The sequence below is a fragment of the Cyprinodon tularosa genome, unplaced genomic scaffold (assembly GCF_016077235.1).
Source record: "Cyprinodon tularosa strain WSP-4 unplaced genomic scaffold, ASM1607723v1 ctg3, whole genome shotgun sequence".
NCBI classification, from domain to species: Eukaryota; Metazoa; Chordata; class Actinopteri; order Cyprinodontiformes; family Cyprinodontidae; genus Cyprinodon; species Cyprinodon tularosa.
The window spans coordinates 1530006-1550554 of record NW_024039007.1 but is presented as its reverse complement, the minus strand read 5'-3'; the positions used below and the strand labels follow the sequence as shown (position 1 = coordinate 1550554).

The window sequence follows — 20549 nt, the reverse complement described above, 5'->3', positions numbered from 1 at the left end:
CATTTTTGTTTATAAAACGTCCAAATTCTCCTTGTCCTTCAAATGTTTTACATAGTATCGATCTATCACAAAAATCCCCAATAAAACACATTTGAGTTGGTAACTGTAGTACTTTAATAAAACGTGAAACTAATGCATTCTGATGGTGAATCTGTGTCCAATACCCAGCATGACATATTGAACTACATCTCCCATCATGCCACAGTACTCTACTTCCTCCTTCACCTTCCCTTGCCTCAAATAATCAGATCAGCTGGAGAGAAGAGATAATTATTTCACGACTTAGAATAGGACACAAAGGATTGAGTAGGTCGTTTTTTTTAATATGGAAAATATTTATATGGGAAATATTTGATTCAGAGAAAACAAGTTAATTAGGAAACTTAGTAATATGAAAATGAAACTGGAAATTGCTGATTTACTGCAAAAGGAATCAGGTTATATTTGAGTTTTTGCAACAGATTGAATTGTCTAACAGGATATAGTTGTTGTTTTTTTTTGCCATGTGGTACACACTCCTTACCAGTTGGTGGCGGTAATGCTCACCTAACGTTTTTGACAACCGGCATGAAAATTTCTATAAGAAGAAGAAGAAAAATCAGCTGATCTGACCTAGCAACACAACATAGCTACTGACATCTGCAAGGGAGGGGGGGCTAAAGAACAAAACAATGACACTGCTCGGAACGAGTCAAAAACAGTAAGCCTTTAAAAGGAATTTTACAAGGGAATTTTGTAGATATTCCTCCCGTTGTAAAGTTTAACAACCCGTGTTTATCAGCGGTTCTTTTACCCCGGCTAGTTTTTTACCTCTTCAGTTCAGTTGACAAACAGGGAGCTAGTTGCTTGTTTGGACGTGTAGCGTTAGCTTTTACTGCTTCTCTTTGGAGGAAAAGTTCACACACGTACTGCTAAACAAGGCTACTTTTAAGCCAAATTCATCACATCGCGTTATAGCAGTTAGCATCTCTGCTCATTTTTGTTTTGCTATCTAGCATCAACATTTACATATTTATTCCTCTCACAAAAAGCTCCCGTTATTCGTTTGGTACTGTCTGTACTCTCCTATTAATTTTTCCTTTATTTATCTAAGTTTTACATTTATCTAGTCAGAAAATAAAGTTGTAAAATCGAAAGATAGTCATATAGTTTAAGGTAAATGCCAACTTCAACAAGCTAGCTGTTAGTGTTTATATCTGTTAGCCCTGCTATTAGCTGCACTGTCATTTTCTGAATATTTAAAATCTAATTTAAAGTTTTTATCACTTGTTAAAGGCAGTGCAGCTCAACCTACCACCATGCAGATGTCATAAGCTTATTTATTAATAGCATTACAGTATTAGTTTATGTGCATTTCACTTTATCTTTAAAGCCATTTTCTGTTTCTGTCAAACTTGTTGCAATAAGTAATAATCAGAATTAAAGGTTATCTTTTAATAAACAATGAGTGGCCATGGCTCATCATCTGAAAAGGGAGTCAATACAAGCTTAATATGTCAGGAGAATTATTCCTGCAGCGGCTCTGAAGAGGCTGCATTTGAGTGTGATGACTGCAAAACTCTTCAGTGTGTCAGGTGTGATCTGGAGCTCCACCGTCAGGAGCACCTAAGGAACCACGATCGGGTCCCTGTTGGTCCTGGGCATGTTCCTTACTGTGACAACTGCAAAGGAGGGAACGGGGATAGCAGCAAACGCCACAGGTCTGTCGTTCGCTGCCAGAATTGTAAACTGAATCTGTGTCAAGACTGTCAGAAACGTACCCACAGTGGAAGTAGCAAGAAAAAACACCAGCTCGTATCTTATCCTCCATCACCCAAACCTCCTGAAGGGAGCTCCAAAACGTCAACCAAAACACCGGTTCAGAGCCCAGATGTGGCCGAGTCGACCGAGAGAACAAGGCTTCTGGAGAAGGTGTCCAGCTTTCTCCTTGTAGACGAGAATGAAAAAATGCAGGTGAGCTCTTCCAATGCGAATAATGTTTAAATCCCTTTACCATCACTGCTGCTCTTTCAACTCACTGGTAAATTTATTGATTAACTTTTATAGACTGACTGTGAATTAGCTTTTTAAAACCGTTACAACTTCAGTGTTTCATTTTAGATATTTCTTTTCCACACTGAAGTTGCATATTTAACATTTTATTAGGCATTTAATGAGGAGTAGATCAGTTTTGAAAAAAAAAAAGATCTATAGGTTATTAAAGAGTATAAAATTCTGATGGTTTGGTCCCTGAGTTACTAAAGTTTTCCCTTTCTTTGGTCTCCAAACACAACATTATGTTGTGTTGGGAAAAAAAAACAAAAAAACATTTGTTCATCTCTAAATTTGTTTTAGATCGTTGGGTACATTTCTCATTGAAGGTGTTTTAATTAATTATTTTTTTAGGCATGTTTATTTATAATTCCTTAATTTCAGCATGACCAAGGGAAACATTTTATTGTTACCAGGGCTGCAACCAAAGATAATTTTGCTTATTGAATAATCTGCCAATGTTTTTTTTTTTTTTTTTTATTAATTGATTAACAATGGAAGGCAGAATTTTCTTAAAGATTTTTCACTGAATTTAAACAAGGTAGAACCTAAAACATTTCCACTTGAGGATCTTTGGAAAGTTTATATTGATATACTAAGAACGTTTTTTTTGTTTGTTTTTTTTATCTTAAATGCAAAATGTTTGTATATGTTTTTTTTTTAAATTTATTGTATATTTACTGCTCCTAGATGGTTGTTTTGTCAGCTAAAGGCATGTTTTAGAGTCTCTATACTCAAGTTGATGATTAAGCAACTAAATTAGATGAATTTTTCAATAACTGATAAATCCAATGAATTGTTCCATTGTTCCTTGGTCCTCTGTAGTTCAATCCCACTACTTCCTGTATTTAAAAGTTTGTGTCTTGGAGATAAATTCCCTCTCAGGTGGGCATCTTGATGCCAAACCATAAAAAAAAAAATCCTCTGTTTTTACCCTGTATGCAGAAACATCTCCCCGTCAGCTTACCTTAACAGGCTATGAAGCAGTAGCAAGCTAATGCACATGTTGATTTATTTATTCAACAGTTAGGTTATTTTGTAAGGAAGTAAATCCCTACTTGTGTTTATTCGGCCCCTTTTCTGTCAGGCCTAGATTTGCTAATACTCCATGTTCTTTGTTTGTTCCCCTCAAGATAAAAGATGAAGCCTCATTCATAAGGGCTCTTGGCTGCAGCCCCAATCTACTGCTGAAGGTGGTCTCCATCTTTGGTAACACAGGGGAGGGCAAATCCCACACTCTGAACCACACCTTCTTCATGGGCAGAGAAGTCTTCAAAACCTCCCCCACTCAGGAGTCCTGCACAGTGGGTGTATGGGCAGCATTTGACCCCATCCATAAGATTGTGGTCATCGATACAGAGGGGCTGCTTGGTAACAGCTCCAAACAGGGTCAAAGAACTCGTTTACTTCTCAAGGTGCTCGCCATTTCAGATCTCATCATTTATCGCACTCATGCCGACCGCCTCCACGACGACCTTTTCAAGTTCCTCGGCGATGCCTCTGATGCTTATCTGAGGCATTTCACTAAGGAGCTAAAAGCCACAACGGCTCGCTGTGGCCTGGATGTCCCGCTGTCCACCCTGGGCCCTGCTGTGGTCATCTTCCATGAAACTGTCCACACCAAGCTCCTGGGTTCAGGTGAGACATCCTCATATTTATACAGTTTTTTTCTATATACTACGAGTCTGTAATATGTCTTTCTGTCTATTTACTCAAAGTATTTTTACTAAATTATCAAGCCATATAAATCTCAGGTTTAGATGTTATTGATTCCTAGTTAATATTTTGGTTTTTTGGACCATGTACAGGAGCTTTAATTTTACATTTTGAGGACTTACCAATTACTTTATGTTGAACGAACAGGACTTTAAAAGTGTCAATAAAAACTCTCTGACCACATAACCCATTTGAAGTTATAGCAAATGGATTGATTGAAGCAGCATTGTAGTAACTGATTATTACCAGGTTATGGTTATTTTTCTTTTGTTGATTATATTTATTTTACAACCTTGTTTCAAAACATGGTTGGAGTGTTTACATTGCTTTAAAATCTAGATTTTAGTGCAAAAAAAACCAAACATAAATGTCTTCTATAGGGAAAACTGCATTAGGAAAGAAATAAAAAATGTTGATTCACAATGAGTGGTTGAAATAATGTAAATACTGCTTATTCACTTTGATGAATGTTTTATACCATCTTTGTTTTATTGTAGATAAATCGTCGGACTCTGTGGATCGGCTGCTGTTGGAGCGCTTTAGGAAGCTTTCCCGTTTTCCGGAAGCCTTCAGCTCCGTCCAATATTGGGGCACACAGACTCTCAGTCCTCCCACTGATTTTCGGGGCTTGCAGAATAAACTGGATCAGCTCCTGGATAACAATGCCACCCGCTCGCCTCGTGCCCCAGGCGTCATCTTCAAAGCCCTGCAGGTAGAGCAGCATGTCAGCTGACTCTTTCATCACTCTTCTTTCATCTCTCTAGTTGCTTCAGTAGACTAAGCTGATCCTTGTAATATATCTGTAAGAGATTTTGTTTTTCCTCACTGTGCATACAGGCACTGAGTGAACGCTTTAATGGAGAAATCGCAGGTGAGGTTGCAACACAAAGCTGCTTCTTCCCTGATGAGTACTTCACCTGTTCCAGCTTTTGCCTCAGTTGTGGGTCAGTCATTTCTACCTTCTAAAAAAATTTCAAAAATGCCTTCCCCAAAACATTAAATTTAAAGTTAATGAATAAAATCTAATTTATTTCAGATCTGGATGCAAAAATAGTATGAACCACTTGCATGAAGGGTCGTACCATGAGGCGAAGCAACGCTGCCGTTACTCTGCTCAGTATGATAATCGCATTTATACGTGTAAGGTAAGCATAGTGGCTCCACCCTGCTTTATTATTTCCTTTTTTAACACAACACAGAAATATAGTGTTTGATTTATTTATTAGATGTATCTCAAAAAAAAAAAAAAAATTTGTCTTAGGCTTGTTATGAAGGAGGGAAGGAAATGATAGTTGTCCCGAAGACTTCAGCTTCCTCAGACTCTCCATGGATGGGCCTGGCCAGATACGCCTGGTCTGGGTGAGTAGCAATAAATCTGACCTGTAAGGAAAGGCTTTCTGTATCTCAATGCTTTTAGTCATTATTCCAGACATAGGTCATCATTAGATCCTAAACGTGTGATAACCTAAAGCATTATTCATTGGTTGGACTTTATCTACTGGATTTAATAAAAAACAAACAAGTATGGTTTTTCCTACTGCTTCTATACTTTGGTAAAATAATGGTGTTAATCAGTTCATTTTATTTATAGGTCTTTTTGATACATACACTAAGTTCACCTTTTTGCCTCTTTATGTTTAGCTGTTTCGTTTAAATACAGTCCAGCATTAATTTGTACCTGCATTTGATTTCCAAGTATTAAAGGAAAGATCTACTCATAAGATCTACATAGACATAGTGAGGAAATCAATTCTAACCAATAAACATCATTGTAATAGTTAATTTAAGGTGCCTCTTGTAGAAGTTGTTGCAGCTTTTTGCTGTCCTGGTTTTTAAACTGTAACGCTTGGTTTATGTTCTAGGCACAAACGCTCTGTGGCGAACAGGTGTGCAGTCTGCAGCTTTTTTACTCAATACAGCTTGTAGCTAATATTATGGCTAGCTCTGGGGAGGCGTGTAAAACACAAAACACAAGCCTACAACATCACGCTAAACAATGGAGTAGAAATCTCAGAGGATTTCTACTTTTTTAAAGCCTTCTGGTGTCATCCAAGAGTGACAGTAGTTTTATTCACAGTCTGGTGATTGTGATATTTTTGGGCTAAATCCCAAGATGTTTCTAGATCTTTATATTCGATAACCCTGAGAGTTGTCGCTCATCCACCATATTTTTCCACACAGCTGTGCGAGTCGTTTCAAATTTTCTTAGGTGCGCAGTGCGGAAATTCTGTCCGCCCGGACGATGCACTGAGGGACATGGAAGCCAAAACAACGTTACTCTGCTGCGCAGACCTGAATAAATGATAGGTGGATGTCTTGGTTTTTCTGCAACTGGAAATCTTTCCAAGATTCACAATTCTTTCTTTCTTGTAGCAGCCTTCTTTCAGACAGCTGCTCCAGCTGCAGGGTTAGTGCCTCACACTTTATGGTAGCCTACATTTCTCCAGAGAAGATTGAACTTCTATCGAATCAAGAACCCAAAATTGTCATTGTAACCTTTTTTATTTTTTATTGAAGATCAAACCGTTTTTAAACTTTTGCACAGCTTGCTGCGGGTACTTTGTAAATCTTGACGCTGGCTGCACAGGTGCCTGTTAAATAAACCCTCCAGCAAACAACCTGTTTTGTAAGCACATTCAATTGTTAAGTAGTGAATGTTCTTTTTTTTTTACTTCTTCTACATGTTTAGGTATGTTATTGAATGTCCAAACTGTGGAGTGATCTACCGAAGCCGCCAGTACTGGTATGGCAACCAGGACCCTGTGGATACAGTCGTTCGCACTGAGATCCAACATGTTTGGCCAGGGGTAAATAAATGCTTTTAAGTGAAAACATTTAATGAGGTGACGTTATTATGAGTGATAATTCTCTTCTATTCAGTAGAAAGATGTTAATTCATTTTGAGTTTCAGAAAAATGGAGAAATGTTCAGCGCTGTGAAAGGCTAAATTCTGAGGAGAATTGCTCTGTATGAAATATGTTCTATAATATATTCTATAAGTCAAAGGAACATTATTTTTCTGGTCATAGGTTTCAGAATATTTAAACAATATCAGACTTTTTACAAAACATTAAACAATAGATTTTTTTTTATTTGAATGTTACATTTTGACAGAAAATTAAGAAATTGATACGTACCTTTGTGCTTAATGAAAAAAAAAGCATTTTTTTTTTTTCTTGGATCAGTTTTTTCATTGTTTTTTAATTATTTGAATTAAGATACTGGAAAAATTTACTAAAATTAGTGTGTTTGTTACTTCATCATGTCAAAATACTATGGCTGAAACAATTAATTGGATTAATCATCATTAATCGACTATTGAACTAATCTTCAACTAATATAGTAATCAATTAATCCTTAACTGGAGTGTAGAGAATCTAAAGCTTGTCTTTAGCTGACAGAGTGACCTTCCTTGAGTAGTAATGATACCAAAATTGTAAAATAAAATGTAAATATTTTGAATTTAAGGTTAAAAAAAAATTTCTTGTCAATATGCTCTTTCCACAACGCCTCAAGTGGAAACGTTTAGCAAAAGGTACCTTTAAGGAACTGTTGGCTATCCGATTTTAATCGATTCATAGAAAAAAAATAATCGACAGATTAATTAATTTGCTAAATAATCCTTAGTTGCAGCCCTAAAAAATTCTGATAATTTTTTTCAAATTCTGGGAAAATCTAAATTTAAATAATTTTCTAGAGCTTTAAGAGCCTTAGGTTAAATGGCCCTAGTGCATTCCTTCACAAGAAAGGTATATTGTTTGTTACTGTTTTATTCGATTATCAAGGTATATGTTGCATATAAAAACTGATAGATCAGCTGATATGCCATGATAATTTTAGATGAAAATGACCTGGAAAATACAGGGATCTCTCGTGTCCAATGTCTTTGCACAACCGTTGAAAAATCCTTACTTTTGCTCCCCACACGGCGGATGATGAGCGGATTGATGAGCCATAGCTAAGCAGCCAGAAACCAGAATAAACATAACTTTTTATAGTAGTACAAAAACAGTTTAAAGGTCTCTCCTGTTAGTCTTTGAAATACACAGATCTCCCTTGATTTGCATCTAGTTTATATAATATGTATTTGGATGAAGTGTTCAGTGATGCTGCTTTAGCCGTTAAGTCATGGTCGTCCCCCAGCGACCATATTGGTATTTAGCTGATAATCATTTAATATAATGGTAGATTTTTCAAACATGTAGGAAGGTGATGCTTTTAGTTTTATTTATCAAAGACAGCATATATTGCCAATCTCTGGCTATGAAAGCAAATGAGGAGTATGATTGGAGTATTAGCAATGATCCCTTGTGAGATGTTCTTGTATAATGTTAAATGTGAAAAATTTTAGATAGCTATAATGAGCTAAATGAATAGAAATATAACTCATAATTTTACAGACCCTCATTTTAAAAAATCCAACTGACTCCTTTTATTATTTCATAGACCTTTAGATATTGTGATATTTAAAATTGATATCCTGTTTTTTTTTTTTTTTTGCAGTCTGACGGCTTTTTAAAGGACAACAACAATGCTGCACAGCGGCTTCTCGATGGCGTCAATCTAGTGGCCCAGTCGGTATCAGAGCTCAGCGTGAAACCTGCTAAGGCCGTCACCTCTTGGCTGACAGATCAGATCGCTCCAGCCTACTGGAAACCCAACTCCCTCATCATGGTGAGTGACACACAGACTCACCCTCTGCCACCCGCTACCAGCAGCCAAGTCAACACTTTCATGTCCAGAGGGATGTTTACTCTCTGCAGTGCTGTGCTCTTGTTGCACAGCTTATGCATGCCTGTCATAAAATGAAACTTGCGTAGACTGCAGGTTGCACCCTCCTCCCGGTTGCTCTTGATCAATAACGACACGTGTTTTCTTTCTTTCTTTTGTACAAGATGTGCCACAAGTGTCACACGGTCTTCCAGGATAATGACACCAAGCATCACTGCCGTGCCTGTGGGGAGGGGTTCTGTGACGGCTGTTCGTCCAAAGCTGCGCCCGTCCCTGAGAGAGGCTGGGGTCTTGCCCCTGTCAGGGTGTGTGACGTCTGCTTTGAGCAGAGAGCTTCATATGCAGGTACACGCACAGTGTTTCCAAATGTCATTTGTCTTCTTGTTTATGCTGGTATTTAATCTTTATGTGAGCACAGCTTTATTCTGGTTTTTCTTCTTTGTTCAGAAATACTTGCGTCAGAGCTTGAGGAAGAAGAAGGCGGGACTCTGGCCAGAAAGGTTGGAGAAGCTGTCACCAACACCATAGGAGTCGTGGCTACTGCCATTGACATCCCACTTGGTATGTATTGCTCAAAATCAGATAAGGTTGCGCAGGCATGCAAGATATAAAAAAGGCATTATAACGCCCTCTTGTGGCGGAGTCACATAGTTCATTTTGTGTGCTTATCAAGTTTTGTAGATCTGTTTTGCATAGATCTGGTTGTAAAGTAAAACTGAAATTAATAATAAATATTAGGTTCCTTACAGCTTAACTTTATATTAATCAATGTCAACTTGTTGAAATGTAGCAAGAAATTATTTTAATAAATAAATAAATAAATTGAACATTATTGATCTCACATTGGAGAAATTTATCTCTGCATTTAACCCATCCCCTTTGGGAGCAGTGGGCTGCCATTGTGCACAGCCCGGGGAGCAGTGTGGGGTTAAGGGTCTTGCTAAGGGACCCAGAGTGGCAGTCTGGGGGAGTGGGGGATCAAACTCCCAATCTCAGGAGCCCTATGCCCTAACCACTAAGCCGCCACTCCCCTGACTTAACTGTAAAGCTTGTTTCCTAAATGGGAATTTGATGTTTTTAATGAGATGTATTTAAACCAACATCAATTGTAGCTGAAATATGCTGAATCTGTTAAAGAAGAAAATATATCTTAAGGTTAGAGATTATTCAAATTGAAGAAATACCATGTGTTAATGTACATACACACATGTTTACATAGATATTCTTTTTTTTTATTGTTTTTGGTTATTTTTGTGGCATTTTTCTTTTTTATATTTATAGTCTATAAGCAGGTGAAGCTGAAGTCAAAGTAGAGGTCTGTCTTAAAGCAATGGGCAGCAGTGCATCATGGAGAGGTTGCCATCACAGGGCAACACAGAAACACACGTACAAACATCAATGAACTGATTGAAACAGTCCTGTTTTTGGACTGAAGAAGGAAGCAAAAAACTGAGAGAGAACCAAACATTCACAAGGAGAACATGCAGACTCCTGCAGAAAGACCCAGGATTGGGATTAAAAACCAGGACCTTTTTTGCAGCAAAGCACCAGGGCTGCAGACTCTGCCCCCATGCGGCCCAAACTGCAAACAGCTTACAGTACGGTGAAGACTGAGGGTCAGAATTATCACACTTTATTTAGAAAAAATAAATACCTTATCAATCTCAAAAGGAAACTGAGTATTATTTTATTTCTTAAAGAGTTTTGTTTTTTTTCAATCAGTTGCTGTTAATGTGAATAGCTGTCTTTAAGATTTTCATAAATACTGGGTTGAAGCCTTAAAAAAACTCAACAGTTTTTCAGGATATACAACTGAAAGTTGTATACCAGAGGTTGTAAGGCTGAAACAAACAACAGCAAAGGATTGATTTCTTGGAAATAATCAGTGCTCTGGACTCCCACTCGAAGTTAGTTCTGAGGAAAGTACCTTCCTAAAAAAGCACTTCACACTCTGATGCCAATCTGCCTTTAGACATGTTTATTTTTGTGATAAAGTGAATCTAAAACCATGCTAATTTTACAAGTGAAATGCCACAAAGTTGAGTTCTTCTTCATTCATTCTGTCAGACTTCCTGCTGTGAATGACAAACCAGCAAGTTAGACATCAGTGATCTATTTTCAGCTTTCAACAGAGTGATAATATGTTAATATTGTTTAATTGATGTTCAACGACCCGAATAATGTCAGATTCCACAGACCAGTTTGTGTCAGAAACAGTGATTACATCAGAAAAACATTCCCTGATCTTATTTATTTATTAAACACTATATATCCTCTTTCATATGTTAATTAGATTATTGCTTGCTAGCCCAGTGTTGGCCTAAATATACAACTGAGGGGCTCAGATAAATCTGTTTTTGATAACCTGATATCCTGCTGAAAACGTCTGTATATCAATGACTAAGCCTAAAATACCTCAGAGCAAGGTCTGCTCCAATCACAACAACGTTAGACAGTCTACTTACACATGTTTTCTTATTTTCATCTTATCTACTAAAGGTTTGATTTAACTCAATAGTTAATGTCCAGACCAAGCAATAATGATAAAAAAAAAAGAAAATCTGCTCAATTGTTCTACCAGAACACTGCTTATGCATCATGAGTCATTTTCTAGTGACTGTATTTAGACTCAGCAAAAATCAGTTCAGGTTATTTATAGCTTGTACATCTAAATTAAAGAAAGTATTGCATACATTTAAGGATATGTTGGGATATTTCAGCTCAGAGTTCATGACTTCCAGTGAGCAAATAGAGAAACTGTTAATTTGATGCTTCACAGTTTTAGTCAGTTCTTGAAACCTTGATTTGTTACAACAGAGGTGAAAAATTTGTTTAGAGCAAACTACGTGTGTTAGAATGGCTCTGTCTATGACTGGAACAAACAATTATTTTGCAAACCAGTTAATCTGTTGATTTTTGTTTTTTTTCTTTTATTCGATAAATAATCAGATAGCCAAGGGTTCCTTAAAGAAGCCTTTAAAAAAAAAAAAAAATTAAACCAGTGAAACTAAAACATTTTCACATGAGGAGTTATGGATAGAGCATGCTGACAGAGGAAAATATTGTTTATCTTAAAGGTAAAATAAATATAGAATTTTTTACTAAAATTGTTGCTCTGTCGTCTAAAGGCATGCTTTACAGTCTATATACTTAAGTTAACGATTAAAATTAGTTAAATTAGTTATACATTAGTTAAGTATTATTACAATGATCACAATTAATCCTATCAATTGTTTCAGCCCTAGCTCTGTCTAAGTCCAATTGAGAATCTGTGGATTTATGCACTTTTTTGTGTTGGTTTATCACATTAAACCCAATTAAATAAATAGACTTTTCTGTTGATAATATGGGGCTGCTCAGCAAGAAAGTTCTGGGTTCGATTCCCGGCCTGCATGGAGTTTGCATGTTCTCCGTGAGCATGCTTGGGTTCTCTCCGGGTACTCCGGCTTCCTCACACAGTCCAAAACCATGACTGTTAGGTTAATTGGCTTCTCTAAATTGTCCATAGGTGTGAGTGTTTACATGAATGGTTGTTTGTCTCTGTGTCGCCCTGTGATGGACTGGCGACCTGTCCAGGGTGGACCCTGCCTCTCGCCCACCAGAAATAGGCACCAGCACCCCTCAGGACCCCACTTGGGATTAAGCGTGGAAAGAAAAAGGATGGATGGATGGTTAGAATATGACAAAATGTAAAATAGTTCCATGTCATATAGACTTCGATGGGGTTACAGTATGTAATCAACATTTATGAAGAATGTACTCTTCTCTAATACACTATAACTAGTATTTCAGCTCTAATACTTTCTGTTGTGGAGGATCAAAGAAAAACAAATTAAATTGCTATACCAAGGAATTGAGGCATAATGTCCTGTTTGATAACTAAATGTGCGCTTAAAAGTTTCAGTACACATTTTAAATAATGAAAAAGAACTTTCATCTTTTCAAATAAATGTATTTAAATTGCATGTAAGTATTTCACTATTCATTAATTTTATGTAGTCATGATTATATTTAAAATAAAATTGAAATATTGACACCTTAAACAATCACTCTAAGTGGGTTGGATGAGGGCGGAGCCTGTAGAGAATCTGAAATCTGATTTGCTGCTGTACAGTGAGCAAGAACAAAATCACCTTTTATCTCAGTTGATTCTGAGCTTAATATTTTTACTGGAAATTTCAGAAGTAACATAAATGACATCTTGAATTGTGTTTACTGGTTGAGCAAATCCAACTGTTTGGTCTGAAATATTTCTAAATAAAATGAGAAGGAGTTAGTGGCTATTTCTCTGTCCACTTTAACCCTCTATATTATGTCACCAGACAGACTAAATTCCATCTCGATATTGGTCTCTTTTCCAAGCGAAATTAGCCATAATTTTAATCTTTCTAATGTAATGTTGAAGAAATCTTAGTATTTTATCACAGGTATCTTTTGTTCTAAATGTTTCTGCAGGCCTGGTAAAAGACGCAGCTCGCCCAGCCTACTGGGTGCCTGACCAGGACATCCTGTCGTGCCACAACTGCCAGCGTGAGTTCACTGCCAAGCTCTCCAAGCACCACTGCCGTGCCTGTGGCCAAGGAGTGTGCGACGAATGCTCTCCACAGCGACGAGCAGTCCCTTCCCGGGGCTGGGACCACCCTGTTCGCGTGTGTGACGGCTGCAACCAGAAACTTGGAGAACTTTGATGTGGTTGCCTTTCCGTCCCCTGAGCATCGGGAGAGAAGCGTTCTCCCAGATGGCAGTCTGTCACTGTCTAGGTGTACACCTGCTCTATGAAAAGGAAAGCTTAGGGAATACTTTAATATTTTAGATAAGTTGAATTTAGAGTTCCTGTGGTCTTTCTAGAACACACAGAATCTGGGGTTAACTGACTGAATGTCACAACTGAATTTGAGCTTCATATTTCAATCATAATGAGCAAAAATCCACAACATTTCTGTTAAATAAAGCCGTCAAGGTATTTTTCTATTATTAGAGGGTATAAACAAAATGCATCATTGGAAGGACTGAAGAAGAGGATGGTTGATTGCTGTGAGTATAACTCCAGCAATGTGTATCTGGGTTGCTCGTTGCTGATGTTGAGCGTGTAAAAGTGTGATATCTTGTATTTTGGAAGGCATAACTGCGGGTTTTGTTGCATGCATGCATTGCAGGATTTTAGTTTTTGCACTAAGTCTTTTTTGCAGCTATTATAGGCTGTTGCTTAACATGGCAACCTTTAGGTATCCAGCAGAGGAAGAACACTGACCCAAGCTGGGCTGAATTCTGCAGCAGTAGGGTCAGATATTGGATATCTGGTGTGCAAAATGTATTCAGGTCATTGTGTAGGTGCAACTTCAATGTTTACCTTATGTCATGCTATTTGTGGTTGTATGGACTCACAAAGGTGTTGATTATACTTGTTGAAAATATTCTAGTGTTCATCATGTAAAGAAAAAAAAAAAAAAGCTTGTAAGCACATTTTCTGGCATTTTAGTCTGAGAGATCTATGGCCTTTTGACTTGTTCAGAAATGGGATATACCGTATATCCCTGAATAAACCTCATCATCTCTCTAACCAGGTGGCATTTTAGAGTGTAGATGTTAGAATATGTTTGGATCTTATATTAACATTTTATTTTTGCTTGCATTTCAATATATTTACTTCTTGCTCAGGTTAATAGATAATGACATGCCAGATTTTAACAACATCCATAATATTTGTTCATTGTTCAGAACTGAACAATAGTACAGTGCCTTGAAAAAGTATTTAAAACCCCTTAATGTTTTTAAAACATTTCATAACATACTGTCACATCCGTTTCTACTGGGATTCCTCATGATAGACCAACACAAAGTAACAAATCGTTTTTAAGTATAGCTGAAAAGAAAGCACTAATGTCTTCAGAGTTAATGCTATGTCACTGTTTGACTCCGATAGAGCTGCCATTGAGGTAGCAACTGAGTACCATACTTCTAGAAATTGAATAAGTTACCTACTCTTTGATAAATTATTTCAAATTTAAATTGGATCAATAGCATTGGTGGGCATTTATATTCCAGACTTCCTGTGTTGTATCAGATCAGCATACCCATAGTTAATACGCATTGGTAAGATGTCAGATTTGTGTTTATCTCTTTAGTTTTGTACGAAAAACAGACTTTAAACTAACTTGACGGGATTGTGTCCCTTTAGTCATGTACAAAAAAAATAAAATTTAAGGTCAGATCATCATAGACTTCAAAAAGTCTGTGGTTGTTTTGTACAAGACTAAAGGGATACACGCCCGTTGAGGTAGTTTAAGGTTTATTTTTCTTAAAAAACTAAAGGATAAGGGGTATTGACTATTGGTATGCTGGTCTGACTGGGTATGCTCATCTGACAGAACACCTGATTGACTTAATTCTACAAATTGATGAAAAAATGAATACACATCGACATTAACAACTCCTTGTATTTTTGTATGCATGATGTGTGTTTTTTTTATTGTTCTAGAATGGTAAACTATGTTCAAGTCTTTTGTAGGCCATTAGAGGGTTTCTCCCAGGTATGCCCTGTACTTATCTTCATCATTTCCCGATCAACTCCGACCCGCTGCCCTGTTACATGTTCATAAGAGGAGCTGCAGAGTAGAAAGCTGCTGGAAGTTCAGGGTGTGTTGTCAGTTTTTCCTCAACATAGCCTAAGCTCAAAAATTTTATTTGCATCTCATCTGAGCATTTACATATTTTTTTTTGTGCAGCCTATATTTTCATGGAAAATTTTGAGCTGTTATACTCATTGGCCTCCTTGTCTGAATAATTCACTCTTAAATGGGATTTTTAATTGTACTACACTGTTTGATCCTTAAATTATGGATTTTATAGCACCCTTTGAAGTGTTTGTTTAAAGACTTAGATAATACCTTATATCACAGTAGGGAAATATTCAAGGGGTGCCAATACTTTTACAAGACACTATTATAATGACTATTGGAGCTTCAAACTTCTCGCATATGTAATTTTTTTTTTCCCTAAAGGTATTTTTGTTTGTTTTGTTTGTTTTAGCATCACTGTATATGTATATTTATTGTGTTGGAAATCATGCTACCCATTCTTTATTGTATTTATTTTACTTTTTCAGGCTAAGAAAGACAGAGTCATATGAAAATGTTGCCATTACAACACCTAGCCTCACATTAAGTAGTTTTATTGAGTAACCAGTCTACTAACGGTGATGTCCTGCAACACACAGTGAGGAAATGCAAGTCTTTGTGGATAAAGTTAAATATCTTGTTTTAATCTCTAAAGTTCTGGGCCTGGTCTCAAATACATGTATTTCCCCTAAAGTTAAATCAAACGCTCTTCTGCTCTACCTATAATGCACAAAACTGAGTAATGTTTTAGACCTTTATGCTCATATCATTATGTTTTGATTTATCGCCTATCAACACAAAGACAAGTGTGAATGACTGATTAACTTTAAAGTGTTTGTCTAACTTAAAGTGATGGAGTTGCAAAGGATTAAAGCTGTGTCAGCAACCGCCTGTCAAAACATAATCTGGAGCTGCCTCCATGTTTTTTAGTGCTTGTGTGTCTGTGTGTGTGTGTTCTATATCTCTCCACATACTGTATGTGGGAGGAAGAGATTGTGTGCACTTCATTCCTCTTAAACACCACAGCCACAGATAATGAGTAGAGGGAAAAAAATGTGGTAATTATAAATGATTTATACCTATTTTAGTACATAATAAAAAAATTTTGAGTATAAATATCTATTGCTATTTACATTGTGCTGTTTTGCCACACCAAAAAATCCATAGTCAGCATTTGGTATACAGTGATGGTCTCTTTAAATGTTCTGAAATTCAGTTGTGTACCACATAAATACAAGGGAAAACCCTTTAAAATAATTTTGACAGTTTACCCCTTTTAAGCCACGCCCCATCTGCTCACGCCTGCCAGGGATTTGTCCACGAATTCGCCTCGCGTTCCGATTGGTCAGTTTCCCTAGATTTCCCTCAGAACTGCAAGACGCCGATATTGCGTTACATTATTGTAGCAAAATGGCGGCTGTCATTCAGAATCCACTGAAAGCGTAAGTAACTTAGACTTTTATCAAATTGTGAATAATTTCTCTGCTGCCAACTCAGTATATTGGTCGTGTCCGTCCGTGTGCGTCATTTCGAGCCGTCTGTGTGAGGCAGACGACGTTGGGTGTATTTTCTGCACTTCTTTCATGGCAAAGTAGCCCTCTGCTGTTCTTTTTATCTGCCAAATTTCAACATTAAAATTCCAAGATAAGCTACGGCTGTTTGATATTGTCTCGGCACTAAGGGGGGCTTTTCCTCAACTCGCTTCGTGCAGACTGTCGCCTCTCCTGGGTTGTTAATATATTTGAAAACTGTCGACAACGTGCCGATTGGCCGCGGCGAATGATTAAAAGCCGATTTCACTTCGAACTGGCTCAGCAGAGGAATATATCCTGGCATTCCCAAAGTCGTTTATAGTTGTAGGAATTTTCTACATATCAACTTTGGCTCTCAAGGAGCGCAGACGTTGTCAGAGCAATTCAAGCAGGCAGAGGGGGCAAGAAAGGGAGGAGGCATTTTGTATTTGAAAGCAATACTGGCGAATTCATATATTTTAAACAAGTGACAGTAATTTCAGTTTGAAATTGAACGATGAAGTCACGTGTGCAAAATTATTTTGTATCCTTGAATTTAAGGAAATCCATCTCTCCAGATATTTATCCTTTGTTCCGCTGTACTGTTTCCCTATAATGTTAGTACTGTGGGATAACTGAAAGCAGTTAGCCTCCTGCTTCTGTCCTTTACAGCAAAACTGCAGTATAATTCAGGAACCTTTTTAAAATGCATGATCGTTCGAGCTGTAAGAGCCTTGCTTTATTGATGTGTCCTAATGATCCTGGCTCTGTGGGGACTGAGGAGGTAGAGCTGTAGCTCCACTGTGCCTTTAAGTGGAGGAGTGCTAGAGATTAGCCTGGTCCAGGATCCTGGGCCCATCTGTCAGAGAGATGCTCCAACTGGGAGGAAGTGCTGGGTTGAAGAAGAACCATCTGCTCCTCCACAGACAGAGGTACCTTGCATCCAATGGCATAACTATCAGTATGCAGAGACTGAAGTTGCTTAGGGGCTCCTGATCTCTTTGGGGCCCCATCACTGACACCCGGTTGGCCCCCTACGCAATTGTGAACTGGGACATATCTTTGCAGATGACTGGACCTTATTTATATCCAACACATGGCAGATTTCAACGTGATGATGAGTCGTTTAAACACAACACCAATAGCAAAGCAGACAGTGGTACTTTTAATTACTGTGTTAATAAAGACTACTAAACTAGTCCCACATGCCAGCGGCCATAATCATTTTTGTCTGCGAGTGGGTCTAGCCTCCATCAATGCCTCAGGCCCTAAATCTGGCGGGCCAATCACAATGCAGAGATACGTTTTGAATGTCTGGATGCAAAGCGGGTGGGGTTTTGAGGGCGTGACGACAAAGCTGCATGACAAAGTAGCGTGCACTGCGGCAGCAGCAGGTTTCTGATGGCGATTTTTGACTCAGCTTTGGAATCAGTTTTGGAAGGGTTAGACTTGGGGTCTTCGTTGAAACGTGAGCAGGAAGAGGCTCTACGTTCATTCATTTTTGAGAAGGACATATTCGCCGTTTTACCGACAGGCTGTTTGTTTGCACTCCCCCACCAGCTTTCTGTCGCGCTTACTAGGTCACAGTCAGTCGCGCTCATTGGTCCGAGTGTTGGCCAATAGGCACAGACAGCGGTTTGATAAACAAGGGGTTGTTCTCATCAACAATCTTCCAATGCCTGATTCATTGGGGCCAGACTAAATAACACATTTAATCTCCCATTTAGTCTGGTTTACCATGCTAGTGTTAACAACTTTTTATAGTTCATTTGACGGTTGGTTGGTAAAAAACACACTCCTATGTTTCAAACCGCAATTAAGATCTTAAAAGAACAATGTATTTGAGTATTTTATTTTTTACAATACGACTTGGAATTATGGGTAATCCAGAGCATAGATTATAACCATAACCGTTACGTACAATGTGTTAGGGACAATGGATACCAAAAAGAGGTACTTATGTGTACTTCATATGGGGCCCACCCAGATAATGTTGCTTACGGGCCTATTGTTGTTTCGTTACGCCATTGCTTGCATCCTATGTAGAGTGGAAGTGGAGCATCTAGGTGTAGATCTCTGGATCACACAGTGGGGTTCTTGTTAGTGTTAGTTTGGATAAAGAGCCAAATCTTTCACAATTTGACACAAAACAAATCCTGCAGTTAATTTCATGGCTTCTTTGACTCTTGTATAACTTTACATGTAGCTTCTTGCTTGCATTTAATTTTACTAGGCATGTAATTTTCATCATTCAAGGTTTATATAACAGTTGTTTAACTTGATGCTAGACTTGGACAAATTTGGAAAAAGCCCACCGTTTCATTAATAGAGAACAATTAAATCATTTTTGTCTATTATTAAAATGCAACGTAGAACTTTGGATGTTTAAACTAGGGCTGTTGTAAACGAATATTTTAGTAATCGAGTAATCTATCGATTATTCTTACGATTAATCGAGTAATCGGATAAAAAAAATTTATAAAATAAACTATTGGCAAATCTGCAATAACACCAGTTAGTCCAGATCAGTCCAATATCTCCTTTTTGAGCATCCCTAACAGTTAAATGTTTGTAGTTTAGAAAGTTTACTTGTAACAGTAGTTTGCTTTAACCTGAAGAAAAGTTATAAGATATTAAATTATATTCAAATAATAAAGTGGCAGGCTCATAAATATGCTTATAAAAATGTCTAAATGTAAAGGTTTGAGTTTGTACAGAGTTCTGCAGCCTTAACTAGTCATGATAAAATGCAAAAATGTTGCTATTTTTATTAAAACGATGCTATTATTTATTCTTGATTGCTTAGGTATAAACAAATATAGAATTACTACAAAAAATATTAATCAAAAATTTCTAATTCATACATAACAGTAGCGAGAAGAAAAGACTGTAACTTTTCAGGATGGAAAGACACCAATAAATAAATGCTTTTCAGCTTATGCCTGTAATCTGTTGCTGCGTATTTTTATTAACAAACTTACATTAAGTCCTGCATAATTTCTCTCAGTTCCACCCTCACGTACAATTTACACTACACCCGGTTAAGTAACCGCTATGTTTAGATGTAACGTTAGCAAAATAATGTGCCTCAATTTACATCTATAACATGGCAGATTATCACACAACGTAGTTAGCAAAGAGAACATAAACGTTACCTGTTGGCAACCGTGTACGAGTTGGATGCATGTAGCGGGTGTTTTCTCTTCAGATGCTGCAACATTGATGTCGTGCTGTTGTGGTACGCCAATTCTGCTTTGCAGTGGATGCATTGCGCTGTGTTGTCCTTTCTGTTTAGCCTAAAATGTTCCCAAACTTTGGACATTTTTTGTCGCTTTCGGGGTTCTCCTTCTGAGCTTTCTCCGGTTCCCTCCATAGCTACAAACTTAGCACAAGCGCGCCAGGCGCTAACGGAAGTGGTAGCGTTGTGCAACACAGAAACCCTCCGGCTAGACCAGTGTGCTGCGTATTTAACAGCATTGCTTATTACAATACAATAAATTTAGCGAAGCTTCGAGGCAGATAAATTTCCTCGAGGATTTTTTGTAATCGAGTTACTCGAGTTACTCGATGAATCGTTTCAGCCCTAGTTTAAACTCAATATCAAATAGCTTTATGAAACTGCAAGGGATTGTTGCACTTTTGAGAGTTTCATTAAAATCAGATAAACAGAGAAATCAGTTTGTCAGGACTGAACGATTTATTTATTTATTTATTTCAGAAAAATTTTTTTTTGTTTTTTTTTGTTTTATCCAAACCAAAATTGCGATTTTTATTTGGATTCGCCTTTAAAATAACCAGAAGCATGTAAATGTGTCCCTAAAGGGTTTTCTTGTTTTTTAGTGAGCTCGAAACCTTGCTTGTTCAGAGTCCATTGTAACAGGACTTTACAGCTACTGCTGCGTGGAAAAGTGCTAACTTCTTGCTAACATGCATTGATTTGGAT

General features: G+C 37.5%; 2 protein-coding genes across 3 annotated transcripts in view; both read left to right on the top strand.

Moving 5' to 3' along the window:
* Positions 1–583: 583 nt before the first annotated feature.
* On the top strand, positions 584–14672 carry LOC119787515 (zinc finger FYVE domain-containing protein 1-like). 2 transcript variants are annotated; one of them, XM_038291420.1, is made up of 11 exons: positions 584–1953; positions 3165–3669; positions 4245–4459; positions 4585–4691; positions 4784–4892; positions 5009–5106; positions 6437–6554; positions 8251–8421; positions 8643–8823; positions 8926–9039; positions 9760–10157. In XM_038291420.1, exons 1-11 carry the CDS (start codon positions 1444–1446, stop codon positions 9789–9791), a joined length of 2160 nt encoding a protein of 719 aa, XP_038147348.1. In that variant the 5' UTR covers positions 584–1443; the 3' UTR covers positions 9792–10157. The 2 variants fall into 2 exon arrangements, with proteins under 2 accessions (XP_038147348.1, XP_038147347.1); XM_038291419.1 differs by lacking the exon at positions 9760–10157 and adding an exon at positions 12934–14672 and having other exon boundaries at positions 586–1953.
* Positions 14673–16425: 1753 nt separating this feature from the next.
* LOC119787517 (zinc finger protein DPF3-like) overlaps positions 16426–20549 on the top strand; it is a 32509-nt gene continuing 28385 nt past the window's right edge. Inside the window, exon 1 of the mRNA XM_038291426.1 lies at positions 16426–16537. Coding sequence (XP_038147354.1) covers positions 16506–16537 — 32 coding nt within the window. The 5' untranslated portion in view covers positions 16426–16505. The remainder of the gene's footprint in view (positions 16538–20549) is intronic.